This window comes from Sceloporus undulatus, chromosome 4 (assembly GCF_019175285.1).
Source record: "Sceloporus undulatus isolate JIND9_A2432 ecotype Alabama chromosome 4, SceUnd_v1.1, whole genome shotgun sequence".
Lineage (NCBI taxonomy): Eukaryota > Metazoa > Chordata > Lepidosauria > Squamata > Phrynosomatidae > Sceloporus > Sceloporus undulatus.
This window is the reverse complement of record NC_056525.1, coordinates 7,216,983-7,239,091: the sequence shown is the minus strand read 5'-3', so window position 1 is coordinate 7,239,091 and position 22,109 is coordinate 7,216,983. Positions and strand designations below refer to the sequence as shown.

The following is a 22,109-nucleotide window of genomic DNA, read 5'->3' as shown; positions in this document are numbered from 1 at the left end:
TGTGTGTGTGTGTGTGTGTGTGTATATATCCACTCCCTTCCAGGACAGCATTCTCTGAAGATGCCAGGCACAGATGCTGGCAAAACATCAGGAATAAACTCTTCTAGAACATGGCCACATAGCCTGAAAAACTCACAAAAAACTATGGATGCTTCACATACATGTTTACTCCTTATTTTGCAAGTAAGCATGGTGGAGACAGTTTTAAACCTGCAACCTCCAGCATTCCTCAGCATTGGCTGTACTAGTTAGGGACACCATCCCCAACCTACCACACTGGGCTCTAAAATGTATGTCTCCTTTTCTGACCAAGGCAGTAACCTTTGTTGACACTCAGCTCGAACATTTCAAGCTGAAGCTGAATGCTCATATTAAGAAACCTTCTTTTAGTGTGCATATATGTATACATATATGCATATATATCAGTGGTTCCCAATCTTCCTAATGCCGCGACCCTTTAATACAGCTCCTCATGTTGTGGTGACCCAAACCCATGAAATTATTTTTGTTGCTACTTCATAACTGTAATTAAATAGGAGTTTTCGAATGGTCTTAGGCGACCCCCATGAAAGGGTCATTCGACCCTCAAAGGGGTCCCGACCCACAGGTTGGGAACCACTGATATATAGGGTGAGTCTCCTTTATTCAAAATGCTTGGGACCAGAAGTGTTTTGGATTTTTTCAGTTTTTGGAATATTTGCATATACATAATGAGATGGATGAGACCTATGTCAAAACAGGACATTTATTTATGATTCGTATATACCTTACACACATAGCCTAAAGGTAATTTTAGACACAGTATTTTACATAAATTTGTACAATGAATCATCAGAAAGCAAAGGTGTCACTATCTCATGTAGACAATTTTGGAATATTTTGGATTTCAGAATTCAGGAAAAGGGAGATTCAACCAGTATACACACATATGAGAGAGAGAGAGAGAGAGACTGAGACTACCTTGAAAGACAACTGCAATGACACTTCCTTTAACAGTTCAAAAGGTGACCTCTAAAGAATAAACTCTCCTAGCTAGTCTCATAGATTTCTCAGCACCATCTGTATCTGTTCATAAAGTTCTAAGCTTTTAGATCAGGAGCAGTGAGGAAGCTGGTTATGAACATGAAAAAATTCTACTGAACACTGGGGAAACTTCATATATTGCTCAGTGCTGTAATGTAGCACCTTTTTTCTCATTTTCTAAATAAAAACAGTTTTGACCACAATATTAAGTGTGTATGCAGGTAAACACATTATACATTCTCAGCAGCTGAGTATGTAATTCCTATTAGTGTGCTCAAGACTTCCCTGTCCTATCGTAATTGGTAGAATATTACAAGGAATAGCTAGGAACTGTTTGTGGCTAGATTTCATACAGGCATAGCCAACTAATTTATCCTTACCTAAACTGTGCTCTCAGTATTCCTTGTCTAAGAAAGCCCTATGAAATTCAAACTGTACTCCACATATCACAATGAACATCCTATAACAAACAGCTTAGCAATGCTGCCTCCATTTGTCCCTCAGAAGTTGCCCTTGATCTTGAAGCGGTCATCCAGTAATATTCTGTCTGTGGATGCTTCCACCAAGATGTGTTATTGAAAGGTAAACATACATCCCACAGAACTGGGGCAGTGAAGTGGTTTAAGTGTTGGACTAGGACTGCTGTAAACCTGGATTTGAATTACCATTCAGCTGAGAAAACCTACTGAGCGCCTTCAGTTTCCATCAGTCAGAGTTAACTTGCAGGCATAGAAAACAATTGTTAATACCTTCCTCTGTCTCAACAGCACATGCACACATTTCTTCATAACCTGGAAATGATGGAAGCTTCTAAGAACTGCACAAAATCTGTTTCTGTCACACACCAGGAGTTAGTTCTTGATTCCTACTCTGCCAGAAGGCTCATAAAATTGCTTGTGCTGTCACAAGAAAGTGGTGCTTATTCAGCAGAAGCTTCCCAGAGAAAGCAAAAAAGGAAGTGCACAACCTTCAATCTCATCCTGTCTTCCTCTCTCCCCGCAGAGGCTGCAGCTGTTTAATGGATGGATGGATATATATATATATCTCACATATACATACATACACACACACACAAACACACACATGAGGTAATTGCCTTGATAATCGCACACACCTTCAGCCCTTGAGGCGATGTTTCACTGAATGTACTTAGTGTAAATCTGACATGGAAAAACAGGGCAGCCTGACTAGGGGTGTTTTTAAAAATCAGGCTGGGAATCAGACTTCCTGTCCCCCTGTTGAAGAAACTGACTAAGGATTATAGAACTTCCTGCTTCTCCAGGACAAATTCAAATGAAACCCGACCAAAGTATATTGTTTATTAACTAGGAGTATCCAGAAGCCTGTAAGGCAGCTGTGGCTCTGATGAGTGAACCATTGGCTTATGTGATCAGTCAGAAGTAAGTGAGACTGTGGTAACATGGAACGTTAAAGGTATCAACCGAATTGTTAAGAGAAATAGAATTTTTCATTATTTAGATAAATTAAAATGTGATATATTATGCTTACAGGAAACCCACATTTGGAAGAAGGATGTTCACTATTTAAAAATTTTTAAATTTGGTCAGCATTATGTCTCAGCAAATGAAAAAAGGAAAAAAGGGGTGGTTCTGTATCTTACTAACAAGTATGATGCTGTGGAGGTTTTGAATGATAGCAATGGACACTATATTGGCATTATAGCCAACATTATGGACCAAAAGATACTAGTCTTAGGAGTATACGCCCCCACAGATAATAAGGATAATTTCTTCCAAAAACTTATGAGTAAGCTTAAGGATATCTCTTTTGATACAGCAATGTTTATGGGAGACTGGAACGGGGTTTGGTCACCCTTGATAGATAGATTATCTGAAAAAACAATCAAACCCAAACAGGGTAGGTTACCAAAGAGTTTTTTTGATTTAATTGAACACTGTGCTTTGTGTGATGCTTGGAGGCTAAAGAACCCTAGTGCTAAAGACTTTTCCTTCTACTCTTGTGCACAAAAGTCATGGGCTAGACTTGATATGATTTTAACTTCATTTAATCTTTGTACAAATATAATTGACATTGACATGATACCTAATTTTACATCGGACCATAAGCCTGTGGTGATGACAATGAGGATTGGGGTTGGTAATTATAATTGGAGGCTTAATACTATATTATTGAATGATGAAAAAATAAAATTGGAAGCAAAAGAAATCTTAACTAACTACTTTAAGGAAAATTTAAACTGTGAAGCCTCTTTAAAAAATATCTGGGACGCCTCAAAGGCAGTCATTCGAGGCTTTTATATTAAAAAAGGCGCACAACTAAAGAGGAATAAGAACAGAAGTTTAGCAGAATTACAAAATCAACTGAAAGTTAAAGATAGGGAATTAATGAGAGATTGTGGTAACTCCAGAATTTTGCACGAGTTAAAAATGATTCAAATGCAAATCTCCTTGTTATTAACTGATCAGGTAAATAAAAAACTTAAATTCGCTAAGCAAAAGTTTTTTTATTCAGCAAATAAACCGGGAAAGTTTTTGGCTTATAAATTAAGACAAGATCTAAAGAAAAGATCTATTGTGAAATTGAAATATAATGATACAATTTGCCATAAACAAAAGGAAATCGAGAATGCTTTTATTAAATTCTATGTCAACTTATTTAAAGCAGACGCAATTTCATCTGATGCAATTAATAGCTATTTAGACCAAAGAAATATTCGCCTGATTGATAAATTGCATACGGATATTATAAATCAAAATATTTCTACGCAGGAGGTGATTAATGCAATACAGGCTTCTAAATCTGGGAAAGCTGCGGGTCCAGATGGATTTCCAGCGGAATATTATAAGGTCTTTATAGATGAATTAACGGGTCCTTTAGTTATGCTCATGAATCATATTGAAAAAGGTCAGATGCCAGACTCTTGGAGGTGTTCTAGTACAGCACTTATTCCAAAAATAGAATCTGAGACCCCAGAACCCAAAAACTTTCGTCCTATAGCTTTGCTTAACACAGATTACAAGCTATTTACGGCGATTATTGCATCAAGACTTAAATCCGTGCTCAAGAACTATATCAATCCTGATCAATCAGGGTTTTTGCCAGGGAGACACTTGAAAAATAATGTGAGATTTATGTTAGATTTGGTGGAATACCACGAAAAGAGATGTGATAAGCAGTTAGCTCTATTGTTTGTTGATTTTGAAAAAGCGTTTGATCGCTTAAATTGGAGATTTTTGAAGGAAGTATGTCGAAGAGTCGGGTTAGGAAATAGATTTACTTCTTGGCTGGATCAAATTTATTGTAAACAGACTGCTTCGTTAATTATAAATGGTCATTGCACTAGAGCTATTAGTATATACAAAGGTACCAGACAAGGCTGTCCGCTTTCTCCGCTCCTATTTATTTTATGTTTGGAAATATTGAATGATGATGTAAGACATAATGAACGTATTAGGGGTGTTAAAATCAAAGGTGCTGATATGAAGATTAAAGCTTATGCGGATGATCTAGCCGTTATCCTTTCCAACCCGACTGATGATATTGAAGAGTTAACTGGATGTTTGGTTTCATTTGGCAATGTCTCAGGTTTGAGTATTAATAAGGATAAAACCGCACTGATGACGATGAATCTCTCCAAGTTAGACAATGATGAACTACAGGAGCAAACTAGATTTAAAATTGTGGAAAAGGTGAAATATCTGGGAATATGGCTCACCACAAAAAAACACAGAGCTTTTTAGAAATAACTATGGCCCCACCTGGCAAAAAATTAAGACAGACTTGAAGCGCTGGAATAATATTGGGTTATCTTGGCTGGGTAAGATCGCAGCCATAAAAATGATGGTTCTGCCGAGGTTGTTCTTTCTATTTCAGACACTCCCAATATTAACTAATGAAACTCCTCTCAAGGAATGGAACCGTAGTATAAGCAAATTTCTTTGGGGAGGCAAAAAACCAAGAGTTCAATTTCGTATCATGCAAGATGAAATAGGACATGGAGGGTTAGGTCTCCCAAACCTAAAACTTTATTTATATGCGTCCTGTTTTGATTGGATGATATCTTGGTTTAAGTTAGAGGATACAAACTTAATAAATTTGGAAATGGCAGGTAACAGATACGGGATACATGCATATTTATTTTATGATAAAACTTTGGTAAATCGTGCTTTCATTGATCATTATGTAAGAAAATCTTTATATAGAGTCTGGAATAAATTTAAAAATATAATTTATTCAAATATTCCCTCATGGGTCTCAACCAATGAAGCCTTCCATAGAAACGAAGTAATTGTTGCTAATAAATGGGTTACATATAAGGATATTTTAGTTAAGAATATTAGTAATAATCAACTGGATATAAAAACCTTAGAGAACTTGTTGCAAGAAGGCTTTTGTATTAATTGGTTCTTATTTAGACAGCTAAATGAGAGATTTATATTAGATAAACAAGAGGTGGGAATCTCACTTGATGTGTCAGATTTTGATAAGATTATTTTTGGAAAAACGAGGGGGAGGATTTCAAGACTATATAAGTTTCTTCTAAAGTTGGATATGCATGCAGAAATAATCAAGCCGACAATGATAAAATGGGCGCAGGACTTGGGAGAGAATATCCCACTTGAGCAGTGGGAGAAAAACTGGAATATTAGATTAAGGTTTACATCATCTATTGCTATCAGGGAGAATTACTATAAAATGCAAAATAGATGGCATTTGACACCCCTGATATTGGCTAAGTTATATAAGGATAAAAGCCCATTATGTTGGAAATGTAAAAACTCCCCAGGCTCCTACATTCACATGTGGTGGTTTTGCAGCTTTGCTAAAAAATACTGGGCTATGATTCACCAAACAATTCAAGAGATTTTGAACGAGAAATTTTTGTTAGACCCCAAAATGTATTTGCTAAATATGATTTTGAATGTGAACTTGGAAAAAAAATATGGGAAATTGTTATTTTATATGGTTTCAGCTGCCAGGATTCTTTTTGCTTCTCATTGGAAGGATACACAACCTATAACACGGGAAGATTGGTGTATGAAATTACTGGAGTATATGGAAATGGACAAACTTACTTGTCTTCTGAAAAACCTAGACTGGAATAAAACTAAAAATGTTTGGAATCCCCTTATGATATTTATGGAAAAGGAGAACTTACTGTTTAATTATATGTGGTGAAGGAAAGACCCTTTTCTTAAAAGATTTTTTTCTTTTCTTTTCTTGTTTTTTTTTACTAATTAAGCTCAGAGGTAGCTATTAAAAGTTAAGTTTATCTATATCCTATAATATAGGCTTGTAAGAATCACTTATTTTCTTGATTGATAAATGTATTAGGGAATTTAACTTGATTTAAAAGCATGTCCTTTCTCCTTCAGGAAATCAACCGTTTTTAAATGTTGTATATATTTGTAGTTTATGGCCTGCTTTGTATTCTATTGGTGTTTGTTTGTATGTTATATGTATGTTATATGTATATGTTATTTGTATCTGTCTTAAGAAAATTTTCAATAAAGATCCAAAAAAAAAAAAAAAAAAAAAAAAGAAGTAAGTGAGACTGTGTTTACTGAATAAAACTGTAGCTATATCTGCAAAATCTTTCCTAACCACAACAGCGAGATCTGGAGACTGCACTGTGGAGTCAGAACAGCAAAATACTAGGAGGAATAAGAATAATAAAATACCATGAGTGAATTCTAGTGGCAGTTCCAATTAGAGCAGTTCCATATAGTGGGCCTTTCCCATCCATGGTCTTGGTTCTGGAGGCTCACATTGATGGTAAAAACAAAGAAAACTGAAGCCCATATTAGTCAATGAGTGGCAACATGCACATGCCTGCATCAGCAAGGTGTGTGCCTCCATTGGCTAATAGGGGGCTGGGTGATCCATGGGAGCTCCACCCCATGGATGGCTAACCTGTCAATACAGCAGGCTCACTATACAACTGTTGAATGGCAAGTCAACACTTGAGAGGTCCTCTATCATTCAGCTTAACATCTCTAAATTACACCTGCCTGACTTACTCCACACTGGTAAGAACACACAATTAAGGAATTTGTGCTGAAGGTAACCAAGCAGAAGCACAGATCAGTGGTGGGAATCATGTGCCTGTCCAAATTTTACTGGACTACAACTTGCAACAGCCCTAGTCAGCAGTCAGGAATTGCAACCCAAGAACACCTGGAGGGTTGTACCATCCTCACACCACACTTAGATCCTCAAGAAATATGAACAGATAATACCTATATCTGTTATCTCTTATAAATAAATGAGAAGTGCTTCTCATTTATTTATAAGAGATAAGAGATACAGATATTCTAAGCATATCTGATAGTAAGGGTGCCTGCATAGTTGTACATGATTAGCACAACCACAGTTAAACCATTTTTCTATTCAGGAATTTCTCCTTCCAACTGTCTACAGTGGCTCAACTGAATATCCATTCAGAAGCTCCCAAAAGGCGCTGACCACATGAAGCAAAAACCCAGACAATTTGATTTGGTGGAGTGAAAAGAACATTGAGAAGGAGAAGTGGACGAAGCAGAGGTGGTTAGAGTAAAATCACTGCTGCACGTGTGAAGCTGTGAGTTGGTACAAGAGCCGCTGCCAATTTTAAATTAACCATTTTTCTCTTTTCTTCTTGTGAAGATCGTATTTAAAAAGCAACCTACAATTTTAGAAAGTAAGGTGGAAGTTGCACTCGGAGCACTGGAAAGAAAGAAACTGCCAGGAACATATGGCATACCAATAGAGCTCCTTCAATCTACAGAGAGAGAAGCTACTCTGGTTGTGAAAGCTGGACATTGATAAAAGTTGACAGGAAGAAAATATACTCATCTGAAATGTAGGGTGGGAGAAGAGTTCTATAGATACTGTGCCTGCTAGAAAGACAAATAAATGGTCCTAGAGCAAATCAGTCCTGAAATCTCCCTAGAAGCCAAGATGACTAAACAGAGGTTGATGTACTTTGGCCTCATCATGAGAAGACACAACTTGCTAGAAAAGATGGTAATGCCTGGTAAGGTGGAGGAAAGTAGGAAAAGAGGAAGTCTGTATTCAAGATGGATAGATTCAGGGAAGATAGGGCCCTGACTCTGCAATTCCTGAGCAGGGTTGTAGATGACAGGGTGACTTGGAGGTCTCTCATTCATAGAGTCACCATAACTCAAAGTCCACTTGAATTCAGTTAACAGGAAGGGAGAGGTTACTGTGTAAAAAAGAACACTTTACAGCTCCACACAATAATATGTTCTGCACAAAGAGAAATCAACTTTCTATGAAATCCTTGATTTTTCAATATAAAGCAATTCACAAGAATTATTATTCTTCATGTGGTTCTCCTTGATTCTTATTTATCATTTTTAAAAGAAAAAATCATTTATTTATTAAAATTCTGTTTAGTCGTTTTAGCCAAAACTTTCACAGCAAAGCACAGAAATAGAAAGATTGTTAGTCCCAGTTAGAGTAGATCCACTGAATCAATGACAGTTTATAAGTTAACCATTACATTCTATTGATTAAATGGAAATCACAGCTGGATTTAGGCCAAAATAGAATACAATAAATTCCAGCTAAAACACACCAGCAACATAGATGGAAACTCTTACTATTTGTTAGGATATGGAGACTAAAGCCTTCATCATCTACCACCTGTCTTCTGCAATTTCAGCAGAGCTCAGCTCTGAAAGTTCTTTTTCAGACTACAAGTTGCAATGTTCCTCTTTTAGAGTATTGGCCACATTGACCAGGGGGTTCTGGCAACTGTCTCTCCCCAAAGCGGATGTTTTCAAAGCTCTGACTTCTAAAAGCTCACAGTAATATGAACTAGAAACTTGCATTTGTTATAAATGGGAAACAGATTTTCAAGAAGCCAAATTCTGCACTCACTGCTGCATCGTGTTCCACAGAACTGCAGCCCACACATAATAGATATGCTGACTAACTAGCTTTATTCCAGGCCTACAGGCAAGATAGTTCAAGAACAAATGATGCTGATAATTTCCAAACAACACTGGGAAGGTATCACTCTTTGGTTCCTAAACGTTCCAGAGAAAAGGTTCATCATCCCCGTTACTTGCATCTAGAATCATCCTCCCCCCACCATTCCTGATTTGTTAGCAAAACAAGCAGCATTTGCAGAAGTGGAACGAAGCAGATAGGCAGTGCAGGGAAAGGAACTGTTAGGTGGTATGCTACTGTATAAAGGGAATGGGAATTATTGCTAAAGGTTAAGACACTCACGCTTCTGATTGGGTTAATTTCTCATTCCAGTCCTCCAGTGTGCTGCTGGCCGAAACATATCTACAAATACAATGGAGGTTAGAAATGGGAGAAATATCTTAGTTATGTATATATCTAGCTACAGGCTCCCTTTCAGGGCATAGTTCTCCCACACCATTCCAGATAAAAGTAAGGCTGAAACAAACCCTGCTCCAATCAGCAACTTTGCATTTTTATATTTTCTGTCTCCAGTCAGAGTTATGTCAAGGTGACACCCAACCTGTTCACAAGTTGAACTGGCAAAGGCACATGGAAAAGCCTAGTACATTGTTATAAATGGGACATTCCTCATTTCTCTTTAATTTCCAAGTATAGTCACCTCTTTTTCAAGTGTGAGAAACAAGATTAAAAAAACAACACTCAAGACATAGTCATTCTTATTGTAATTAGACAATACAACCAAAACCAGTCTCTAGGGGTATCCAAAAGCTCCTAAGAACACCAGTTGCAATGCTTTTTCTGCAGCATCTCAGGAAACAGAGTGAACATTTTTATCTGAGCAACGGATAAAGTCATGCTATGGCTAACATAAGGCTCTAGCAAACTCTCACAAACATCACACACAACCATCCATAAAGAAAAAGATCAAACTATTTGGGCAAGAATAGCTTGAAAAGAACACACAGATGGTCTTAAACTGAGTATATCAGCCCTATAAACTAACCAATGGAAGCTACTAGCCTGATTTTTATTCATAAGAAGGGCTAAGCGATCAAAGGGAGATGAAGACACCCTTCCTCTAATAAACCTTCCTGGTGCTGGAGGGAGTAGGCTTGTGAAGAAAAAATAATGGGCTGATGTTGGGGACAGAGACATATATCTTAGTCTGTATGCTGAATTTGGAGAGGGGGATTCCTCTGCTCTCACAGTTATCACAACAATCCAACAAAGGTTAACAAATGAGGCAGAGCACATTGCATCCCTCCTCTGCTAGATTCTTCCCTCTCCTTATGCAACTCCCATGATGAACTGGCAAGTGGTTAAATACAAGTCTAAAGCACATTTTAGATAGTTGGACACCCAGTCATTGTGTGTGTCATTCTCTCTCTCTCTCTCTCTCACACACACACACGTATATGTACAGTCAACCATGCCCACACACACACACATTTGTTTCTCCATACATCCTCCCACTCACATAACCCAGCAGAACTGCAGCAGGTTTGTTCTGCACAGGTGAAAACTCAGAGTGGTAACTATGACACAGCAGGAGCTACAGTTTTCCACTTTTACCTGGAAAAAAGGTAGAATATGCTTATAAGACTAACAAATCTAGGCATACATGCTGAGCAACACACGTCACCAAACTGAATGGTGCTTTGAGGAAAGGTGCATAGACTCCCTACTTCTCTATTGGCTTGAAGGCCTACTTTGAAATGTCACTACCATATATTAGAACAGGTTCCAGGCATCATTTCCCGACCAGCACAAGACAGGAGCTACATTCTCAGCAGCCAGCTCACAAAATAGAACTCCAGTTGCCACTCTTCCTTTGTAAAGCAATACTGGAGAGGTTTGCAGTGGCGATGGGTGGGGGTACATAAAACCTTCTCATCAGGCCAGGTTTCTGGTAAGCATTTGCAACAGAAAAGTAGAGGACAAGACAAGGATAAAACATCCTTCCTCAATAGTTCTCTGCAGCAAAACATCTCCTCCCAATACCATATTGTGTGTACCATATTGCATGTCACTAACAGGTGGAAGGCTTTGCACCTATTATTAAATACTGAACAATGTATAATATGGTGTGTGCATGTGCCCTCAAGTTGCCTGTCAATTTATGGTGACTCCATGAATTTCATACAGTCTTCTTAGGCAAGGAATACTCAGAGGTGGTTTTGCCAGTTCCTTCTTCTGAAATGTAGCCTACAATACCTGATATTGGGTGGTGGCCTCCCATCCAAGTAGTAACTAAAGCTGACGCTGATTTACTTCCAACATCCTGTGAGATCTGATGCCTGTAGGGTATTTAGGACTGTGTATAATATGCACAACCATTGTGGTGTAGTGGTCTGAGTGCTGGACTATGACTCTGGAAACCAGAGTTTGAATTCCTGCTCAGCAATGGAAACACACTCCGTGACCTTGGGCAAGTCACACACATTCTGTTCTAGAAAATCCCCATGATAGATTCAACTTAAAGTTGCCATAAGTCAGAAATGACTTGAAGGCATACAATAACATACTAAGAGAACAATATCTAGGTTGGATTTCAGAGTGTCATATGGCAAAGTTTGTCCATGGAATAAATCTGTTTTCCATAGAAGATAGAAGATGTCTGGTCTTTATAACTGGATACTGACCATGAGGTTGGAAGTAGGGTGGTGTTGCTTTTAAAGCATTTTTTAACTCTAAGCATGCTATGCAATGCTATCAAGATTCAGAATTTATAGTTCATGGTGTAAATCCAATGTTAGACTCATCTAAAGCAGACCTACTGAGCCAATTACAATGTCTAAAATCAACACTAAAGCTGCAGTGATTCAACAGGTCTTCTCCAATTGGAACAAATGGCTAGATTTAGGCCTAATAATTTACTTTCATACAGATTTGCATAAATGTCAATCATTTTAGCTAGTGATCTGGGATTATGTTTATATTCTGTGTTGTAGGTTTATTAATTTGATACTATATAATTATATCCATGTCACCCTTTGTAAACATTTGTATCCTCCTTTGTTAACTCTGTTGCCTGATCGCAACATATAAACACACACACACCACAATCAACCAATATACCACTCAAACAAAGAAGTAACAGGGTCTTGACAATTTAGCTGGCTGTGGAACATATTGTTCCAGCCCACAACTGAAGCCAAAGTCTGTGAAAGGACATATGCTTACCACCAGCCATTCATACAATTACTTCTCCTTCCCTGTAGTATCCTCTCAAGTATTAGATTTTAAACAGTGTGGTCCTCCCTAGAATCTGTCATGCATATGGCTGGCATACCATCCAACTGTTCCAACTGGACAGATGCAGTCCCTCTGTCATCTCATCTTTTTGGTCTGTGCTCAATTAACTCAGCAAGGGGGTGAATCTCAAGCAAAAGCAAACTGCTACTTTTGTTTCTCCTTACTAAAAACTTTTTTTCATCTTGACCACACTCTGATATCTCTAGGTGGCATGTATGCCAGTTTTTATCTGTAAAATATTGGGAGGGTATGCAGTAGTGCAAGTTAAGACAAACCATTCAATTTTGCTTGATGGTCCAAATGTAACAAAAGAGTACTTCCTAGCTGTACTCTCATCATCCACCAACAGGTTGGTAACTGATTGGAATTTTCCTTTCTCTGCACAAGAGTGTATCAAAGATGCCAGCAAGGTGTTTAATCCTGGAGACAGCCAAGAAGAGTCGACAAGCAAAGAACAAGATTTAACATTAACAAGCAAGAGGTCTGAGTGTGGCCCTTTGCATCCCAAGCACACAGCCAGCTTCCTCTGTGACCAAAAAAAGGAGGTGTGCAAGACAAGGTGGAATACAGAGAGAAGTAGAGTGAGGCAGTGCTTGAGAGATGGGAGAGGCACTCACAGGTCCGACTGCATCACTTTCTCATTCCACTCTCCAAGTTTTTCAGAGGTTTTCACATAACTAGAAATAAAAACCTGGGGGTCACAATCACACTTCAAAAAGAGGGGAAGATTTCAAGGATAAGACAGTGATGAATTACTGAGTGCTCAGACTAAGAAATGGGTAAGTGGTAAAGCTTGGAAGATTTCCTTCTTGAACTACAATTCCAGAAGCATCTAGGTTGTTTGGGAAACTGCACTCTCTGCCAGAGTAATTTTTCCAAGCGTGGTCTGGGCTGTATGCCTGCCCATGGAGCTAAGATTTAAACATTCTTCAGGGCCAGGAGATAGTGACTTAAAGTGTTATCTGCAGTTTTGAACCAGGCAGTGTGCCTGCAGTAAGCATGGAACACTGATTATAATTAGAAATCAAAAACAAAACAACTACTGTAAATAGAGAGCACAGAGAAGAATGTGCACTGCAAAACCAATTTCAAGAGTCACCTGTTCCTTGGAGACACATAAGTCTAATGGAAGAGCCACAAAGTCAGTTACAGGTATACCTCACATAACAAAGCTTTTGACAGCAAAGTTTCATTTATAAAGTCATTTTATGCCTGCTCAGCCCCCATCACCTTTTATCCCTTGTTTTCTATGTAGCCCAAGTTTTTTTATCATCAGCAGCAACATTTATAAGATGGTGAAGGAAGGCTGGAAAAACACAGACTTTCAATGTTGGGTTGTGGCAACGTGTCTGCAGTGATAAACAAAGCTTCATATGGCAATGAGCAGGATTATACACTACTGAAGCTCAGTATGATGTCTTGCAACTGATTCAGGTATTTTGTTTATACTTATGCAAGGCTTACCTCACCTGGCTGTTACATTTCACATGTGCATATTGTTCATTTTGAACAAAGAATCTGTTGAAGCATGTTGCATGGCTCTTCTTTTTGGTGGTATAGGACCCTATCCTTATTCTTTCCAAGTTACTTCTCTCTCTGGTGCCAAATCTTCTGTTAAAGAAGTTGTGCCCATATCTGCTTCATTAGCTGAGGTATACCTGTAATGTCACACAGCATAATCCAAGAAAGCAAAGTGTCCTATTACCCCAAGTGGGCTCCTTTTTCTATGAAGCTTCATGCAGTAAGTCTTCAAGCCACTTTCACAACAAAGGAAGTGAACTCATTCAGAATTACATAATGATAACATTTCAGACAGCTGTCTGTTAAGTAGATTGTGACTTCTCCACTACCTAGCACAAACACACTTGTTTGGTTACTCAGAAGGAGGGAAAAAACATACGCATTGGAAACTTGGACATCATGCCAGCTTTTTGAGAGGTTTTGCTTCAGCCCATCCAAGGGGGTCAAACCCAGTTTTCTCTTCAGCTCTCCACAATGTCTCTCTTTTGCAGCCAAGACCTGGCGCAAGGTTCCAATTTCCTCTTCCACCTGCAAAAGAGGAATTGAGTTAAAGGTCCCTATGCTGCAGGACCAAGGAAACAGTGGTCAAACACTGGTCAAACCTGTAGCATCCTGGCCTCCAAGAGAAAAAACAACTTTGTAATATAACTTCATACACAAGGTAGTAAAGGAAAAATAAGTCTAGAAATTTTAGTTAAAAAAATTGACTCCAAAAACCTGGATTGACTTATCCATGGGTCAATGTAAGTCCTGTACTTTAACGCCTATAAAAAAGGGAACCATTCCCTGAAGAAAGGCAAGAGCAAAATCTGTCCTGGATGCACTGACTCCCTTCTATTCTCTCATCCATTCAGCCTTTAGTGTGATCACAACTAGTGATGCCTGCTGGAATTTTGTAAGTTCTTTGGCATTGTTTTCCTTTGCTTCATTCTTTAGATCCTTGACTTATCCATGGATCAGATAAAATCCATAATTTTATCCCCAAATTTACCCTCTCTGGCTACATCTATGTAGCCAGACAAGAAATGATTATGTCATATGCTGAGACCACTGGAGGCCCCCCGGCAGAATACACAATCACTTCATGGACATAGCTAGATGATTCTCTGATCCCACACCAGTCTCACCAGGCAGAGCACAATTGGGGGAGTTGCAGAAACTTTACAGAAGGTCTAAGGATTGGTGAATGGCCAGTTGTAGCATAGTTCTGCATGCAGAACTACTATGCTACAGTGGACTGTATAGGATTGTCCTGGAGGTTTTGTACTGAGGAGCAAAACCTGTTATTGGCAGCATTCATTACTTAGGAATACCAAGATAAAAGCAGTCCTATGCATGCTTTATCTTAACATAAATTAGAGGAACACAAGTCAGCCTTGGGTTAGACAGTGACAGATTTGTGAAAGACTATGGTAGCACAGTGATAAAAACACCAACCTACAATGCAAAATCTCCAGTTCACATCTATTCTCAACCACCAAGGTCACTGGGCAAACCAGCATTAATGTACAGAGGGAAATCACGCAGCCCTCCAGATGTCAGACTGCAACTCCCAGCGCTCCTCACCATTGGCTATGCTGGCTAGGGCAACAGGAACTTACAGTCCAACAACAACCTGAAAGCTGCATGATTTCTCTCAACATCTTTCCTCTTCAGGTTGCTTTGAGGAGGAGGAGGAGATGGGAGAGGCCATATTTGACACTGAACCTTGTGTGGAAAGAGAAGATTTAAAAAAATGTACCAAAGAGCGATTTCATTTTCCAGTATGCCCTGCTGTTCCCTGTCAATGCCTTCAAATTTAACACCACCAAAATCAGAAAAAGCTCTAGCTACAAAAGAGAAACTAGAAAGTTACACCAGAGACTTGAGACATTTGAGACAGTGATCATAGCACTGTTTTGACTTTAGACTTGCAAGAGGCAGAATTATCTGAACTCTGTGTATCAAATTAACCAAGTAGAGCTCAAAAAGGTACCTTTAGAAAGGGAACACTTCCGTACCTTGGCCAGCTCAGACTTTAGCTCCTCTTCCTCCACCTCAGTGAGCCCATTGTAGGCAGAGGCCCTTGATGGAGTAGGAGTAGCGGCAGCAGTGCTTGTGTTGTCCACAGGGACGTCTGTCATGGTATCAGCCAGCAGACCTTTGTTGGGAGAGTTAAGGTTGATATCTGTCATAGACAAGAAGCAAAGCAGGGGAAGAGGGGAAGCAGTTAGAAAGGCAAAGCACCGTTAGTCTAGCCTGCAGAAGCTCTCTCTACATAGTTGATGCTGGCAAAGAAAACAGGAACAGAGCCTTTCTAACAAGTCCTACCCAGGAGACTATTTGCATATCAAAAGCTACAGACAAGTGAGTGGCCCACCAGCCACCCTCATAAACTATCTCAAGACAACAGCTTTGCACATTGTACTGTCCCAAGAGACAAGAAAACTCAGCTGGCTGATTCATTTGGGAAGGGCTTGAAGGTGAGCTTGTCAAGCTCTTGAAAACACCCACACAGGCCATAATAATTATCTCTCTTGCTCCACCTGTATCTTAACTCTTGGTGTGTTTTTAATCGTTTTTGAACTACCCTTGCATTATTTTATCTTGTCTTTATAAACTGCCTGTTTATATGAACTGCTATGGGATATTATATTACACAATATGTAAACAATTAAATTTAAACAAGTGACAGCCAGCATGGTGTAGTGGTTTGAGTATTAGGCTAGTACTATGGAGATCAGGGTTTGAATCCCTGCCTAGCCATGGAAACCTACTAGGTGGTTCTGGGCAAGTCACAATCTCTCAGCCTCAGAGGATTGCAACGGCAACCCCCCTCTGAAGAAACTTGCCAAGAAAACACCTGATAGGGTCACCATAAATTGGAAACAACTTTAAGTACACACAACAACAAGAAATGAATAGACCACCCTTGGAACTCTGGTCCATTTCAAACAGGAACAAAGAAAAATTTGCCAGAGGAGACCTTTGCCAGGAAGTCACTGCAATCCTGATACTCTGGAAATTAAATCTGCATGAATTCTGGGTTTTTTGGGCAAGTTAATAAAAATAATAATACTACAGGAGAAGCAGTTTCAAGGATGATATTGAACAGCTTCCATGCTTCTTTATTCACCACACAGATCAGGGGGAAAAAAGGGTTTCCTCCAGAGGTTATAGGCATTGTGATTCATTTTGGTCAATCTAATCTTTACTGGAAATGCTAGTGATATAATGGGAGTGCTGCCATCTCTGGCTTATTGTTTTAAGAGAGTTGGAGGAAATGTCTACTGGGTACTCTGATCCTAAAAGGCTGAGGGAAGCTTTCTGGTTTGTTATTGAATGTAGGTTTCAGGGAAAGAAGCCAGAAGACAAAAGAGGACACCAGAGACAGATGATGTGGCTAGACCTTGAAAATTGCAGATGAATTCAAACTGACATTCGGCTCCAAAGTTCACTGAGAGGTGTTGACCAAGTTGCTATCTTTTCCCCTAGCTTCTTGTTGCTATGTGCATCCATGTTGTTTCTAACTTATGGCAACTCTATCACAGTTTTCTTGGCAAGATTTGTCCAGAAGGCATTTGCTTCTGCCTCCTTCTGAGGTTGAGCATGTGTGACCTGCCCTGTCCACATTCACCCAGATAGTTTCCATGTCTGAGCAGGGATTCCATTCCTGACCTGCAGAGTCACAATTTAAACCTCAAACAACTACACTACTCTGGCTCTTTAGCTTACTCCACAATTCTGTCAAGACACTATAAATTGCTTTGCCACTTTCTTGGAAGGCAAGCACAATACAAACATAACATATGGACAAATTAACTACCCAACCTTACAGTGGATGCACTAGCTGTATTCCAAGCAGAGTGCTGGTGTACAAGAGTGAAATGGTGACTCTTCAACAGAAACCAAGAGAAACTGGGCAGCTAGCTTGTAGTAAGGGAACACCTGACCCTCCAGAGGTTTTGAACTTCATCTTGTACAAGCCCCAGCCAGCACAGGCAGTGGTAAGGGATTATGGAAGCTGCACTCCAAAACATCTGGAGGGACATGTAGCCCCCCCCCTTCCCACTCCATTCTAGGATTTTTCCAATCCTGTTGCTCTAGGCCACTCAGTAAATTGCAATGACAGCATCAAGGGATTACCAACTGCCTACTTCATATTTAAATTGGAATGAATTTGCAGGACTTCTGATCTGTTTCTTGTCTCAAAAGGCTGTCCCTCATATAGATATACACACACACTGCAAAATCTTGCATAGCTAGCCTTGCAAATGGGATCACAGTGGCACATTCCAACACATGGAACCATGCACCCATGTTAGTCAACAAGCAAAACACCATCACACCCTTGGTGGCTGTGTGCTACTTTCAGCAGCAGGCAAGACTCAGGAGGCTACAGGAAGAGCATATATTAGAAGTTAATGCAGCTCCTTAAGAAACAGAGGAACATCACATAGTTTTTGCAAGAAAGCATCAAAGCAACCTTCTTATGAAAAATGAAAGGAGGAAATCTAGAGCAGCCCAAAGCTATCACTCTTTGATCTCACAGTCTCTTAATATCCTGGGCTGCTCTAATAACTAACCCACTCCCTCACAACAGATTCAGTCTCCCACAGCTCCACCACAGGAACTCCCCCCTCCAAGTCCCATTGCAAGGCATCTTGAGGTTCACCAGTTATGGGGCAGAAGAAGACTGAAGGCATGATGCAACCCACCCTTCTGGGGCAGAGCCTCCCTGCATCATGCAGCTTTATCCCAATTAATGCTTACCACCCATACCCACAGTCAACATTATAATGCAAATATAATTTCCCCACTCCTCAACCCAACTTTTTACCCTCTGGGTCCCAAGTTGCCAAACCCACCACCCTCCAAACAATTCTAGCAGTTCCTGTACACTCCACCCTCAAGATTAACACTGAGATTCCCAACCCACATTATCTTTTTTAGAAGTTTGCTCTCCCTGCCCACCTGAATTTCTTCCAAAACTAAACCCACCCCAAAACCGGGGCTCACAATGTTCAGTCATGGAAGCATCGGCACCACTGGGCATCCCATGACAATAGCTTCCTGCAATATGGACTCCTTGCCTGCCACCCCAAGTCTCAGCCAGGAAGACCCAAATTGCCTCCTTCAACCTCCCCCCTCAACACAAAATCTCAGTTTCTCTCCTGCACCTTCATTTTATGAACATGGACAGAGACACATCGATCTTCCCTGGACTCTTCTACCCACAACCAGGGCAAATGCAGCTTCTTATGCCAGTCCTTTTGAGCTCCTGCTACTTTCGCCAAACTCCCAGGGCATGGCTGCCATCACCACTCTCCAAGCTCCTAGGCTGTTGTCAACCCACAGAAATAAAGCAGATTGACACCATTCCTGGATTCCACAGAACTGAGCCTGACAATTAAAGCAGTGTCAAAGTGCATTTGTTATACCATGCAGGTGCAGCCTCTGTCATGACAGTTAAAAGTTGTGTCAAACTGCTTTATTTCTGCAGTGTGGACAAACCCTAGCCGCCTCCCTCACTGAAACACTCCCGCATGTAAACATCCTATCCTGCCATAAAAACTCCTCCCAACCCACTGAAGGGAAGCCCCCCGCCAGAGGCCTAGGCCTAAATGTCTGTGACCCACACAGGCTTGAGGTGGGTGCATTTAAAGGACTTGTTACTCGACTCCTGGCTTAGTGGCCTGAGAGTTGGACCATGACTCTGGAAACTAGAGTTTGATTCCCAGTTAGGTAATGGAAACCCACTGGGTGACCTTGGGAAAGTCACACTCTCTCAGCTTCAGAGGATGGCAATAGCAAACCAACTCTGAAGATACTTGCCAAGAAAACTCCATCATAAGTCCAGCTTAAGACAGGGTGACCAGATAGCCTCCTTTCCCAGCACATGTCCAGGGCACTTTTCCAAGCGGTGGGTGGGAGAAGATGTTTCAACCTTCTTACAGGGGAAATTCAAAACGTCCTCCATTTTGAGCATGGCTAAGAAGCATGAACTTACATTTATAACAATGTCTTTAGCTTTTATTTGGCAACATCCTACATTTGTCTTCAATGTCCTCCATTTTGCAGTACCTTGTCCTCCTGTGCAGTTAGGACATCAGCTCACCCTGCCTTAGGGTCCCCATAAGTCAAAACGCCTTAAAGTCACACAACAACAATACTCCTGACTGCACCCTCCTCAGGCCTCACATGAATGCCTGCCAGATGGTCGGACGCAGGATCTGATTAGACCAGTGGAGGACAGGGGGGTCTTGGAGATGCCTCATCAACAGGGTTGCCATGAGTTGAAGTCCACTCGAGGTCCATTAACAACAACAGCACCAAATTTTAAAAACAAAACACACATACCGATCAAACAGAAAAGAGTCACGGAGCTGGAAGAGACCCAAAGGGCCATCCAGTCCAACCTCCGTCTGCTATGCAGGAATACACAGTCAAAGCACTCTGTTTAAAGACCTCCAAAAGAGGAAGGAGTGTGTTCCTCTGTCAAACAGCTCTCAATGTCAGGAAGTTCCTCCTAATGTTGAGGTGGAATCTCTTTTCCTGGAGCTTGCATCCATTGCTCCATTGCGTCCTAGTCTCTGGAGGAGTAGGAAACAAGCTTCCTCCATCCCTAATGTGGCATCCCTTCAAAGACCTACGCAGGGCTATCACCTCTTAACCTTCTCTTCTCCAGGCTAAACATACCCAGCTCCCTAAGTCTCTCCTCATAAGGCATAAGTCCAGCTTCTCAACATCCTTTTTGAATTTTGATGCCCAGAACTGTCTTCTAGGTGAGGCCTGATCAAAGCAGAATAGAGCGGCACTATTACTTCCCTTGATCTCTAGACACTAAGCACAAAAAGGATGGTTCAGAGGTGATATGACAGCCCTGTTTAAATATGTGAGTGGCATTGTATTGAGGATGGAGCAACTTGTTTTCTGCTGCTGCAGAGAGTGTGGTGGAGTCTCCTTCTTTGGAGGTCTTTAAACAGAGGCTGGATGGCCGTCTGTCAATGGGAATGCTTTGATTGAGAGTTCCTGCATGGCAGAATAAAGGGGTTGGACTGGATCGGGGCCCTTGGGGTCTCTTCCACTTCTATGATTCTGTGAGGGCGACCAAAATGGCGGAAGGTCTGGAAGGTATGAAGAGAGACTTCGAGAGTTGGGTATGTTTAGCTTGGGGCAAAGAAGGTTAAGGGGTGATAGAACAGAGAGCTGAAATGGTGAAGGGTCTGGAAACCATGAGAAGAGGCAAGGAGAGCTGGGGACGTTTAGCCTGGAGAAGAGAAGGTTAAGGGGTGATATGAGAGCCCTGTTTGAATACTTGAAGGGGTGTCATACTGAGCAGGGAGCAAGCTTGTTTCCTGCTGCCCCAGAGACTGGGACCCAATGGAGCAATGGATGCAAAGAGATTCCAGCTCAACATCAGGAGGAACTTCCTGAGAGTAAGGGCTGTTCGACAATGGAACAGACTCCTTCCTCGGAGCGTAGCGGAGTCTCCCTCCTTGGAGGTCTTTCGAGGAGCTCCTGCCACGGGGCTCTCTGATGGCTAGCAGCCACTAACTGAGTATCGCTCGCTCCCGGCAGGCAGAGGCCTGGCTCCTCAGGCTCCCTCCTCCCTGACTTGCTGCTGGCTTTCTTCCTGCAGGGAGTTGTTTTGTTTGTAGGCCCAGAGCCCCAGCGCCAACCGCGGCCTCCCCTCGGGCCCAGCCCGGCCTTCCCCTCCTCCTCCTACCTTGGCTGGCGCTCTCCATCTCGCCCAGCAGGCCCTGAGAGAGAGAGGAAAGCTCTCGTCGAGGGAGAAAAACAACCCCAGGAGGACCGACGGAGGCAGAAACTCCTCTCCCTCGCTCTCGACGTCGTGACGTCACGCGCCTCCCTCCCTCCTCCCCTTCTCCGAAGGCACGCACTCACTTCCTGTCCGGCGTGGGATTTAGACGTCATCGTCGCCGCTGCGCTTCCTGGCAAAGAGTTACGAGCGCCAGCGGAGGAGCTGCTCTTCCACACTTCCGGCTCCCATTGGGTTCTTGTTGTTGTTGTTGTTGTTGTGGTGGTGTGTTTTGGAGCCCTTTCAGAGCAATGACGGCCCAGAGGCGATCCTCTCCCGGCGGCGGGAGCGGCGAGACTGGTTCGGAAGAGGGCTTGAGAGAGCGTTAGGCCTTTGTGCTCCGTCTGAGCCCTGGACTCAGTCCTGCGCTGCACTCCTGCTTCCCCAGCAGCACAGGGCTGCGTCCACACTGGAGCAATAACCCGGTTTGGCACCGCTTTAAGCCTCCTGGCTCAAGGCTAAGGAGTTCTGGGAGCAGGGGCTCCAGTGAGGAGGGTTTGGGAGCTAGCCCTCCGTCCCATCTGGGCCCCTGCCTGGCTCTTGTGTGCCTTTCTGGGGACAGGGCTGGGCAGGAGGGGAAGACCCTCTC

General features: G+C 41.5%; 1 protein-coding gene across 7 annotated transcripts in view; it reads right to left on the bottom strand.

The window, feature by feature from the left end:
- The window catches only part of TPD52L2 (TPD52 like 2), a 38,371-nt gene extending 16,782 nt beyond the window's left edge, over window positions 1-21,589 (bottom strand). Inside the window, exons 1-4 of one of the 7 annotated variants that reach the window (XM_042461846.1) lie at window positions 21,428-21,589; window positions 15,720-15,886; window positions 14,099-14,247; window positions 12,816-12,875 (exon numbers count right to left, since the gene is read on the bottom strand). In XM_042461846.1, the coding sequence (XP_042317780.1) occupies window positions 12,816-12,875; window positions 14,099-14,247; window positions 15,720-15,886; window positions 21,428-21,446 (395 nt within the window). In that variant the 5' untranslated portion in view covers window positions 21,447-21,589. Of the gene's footprint in view, window positions 1-9,243; window positions 9,304-12,815; window positions 12,876-14,098; window positions 14,248-15,719; window positions 15,887-21,427 lie in introns of all 7 variants that reach the window. The other 6 variants (XM_042461847.1, XM_042461845.1, XM_042461849.1 and 3 more) reach the window with 6 other exon arrangements.
- Between the last annotated feature and the right edge of the window lie 520 nt (window positions 21,590-22,109).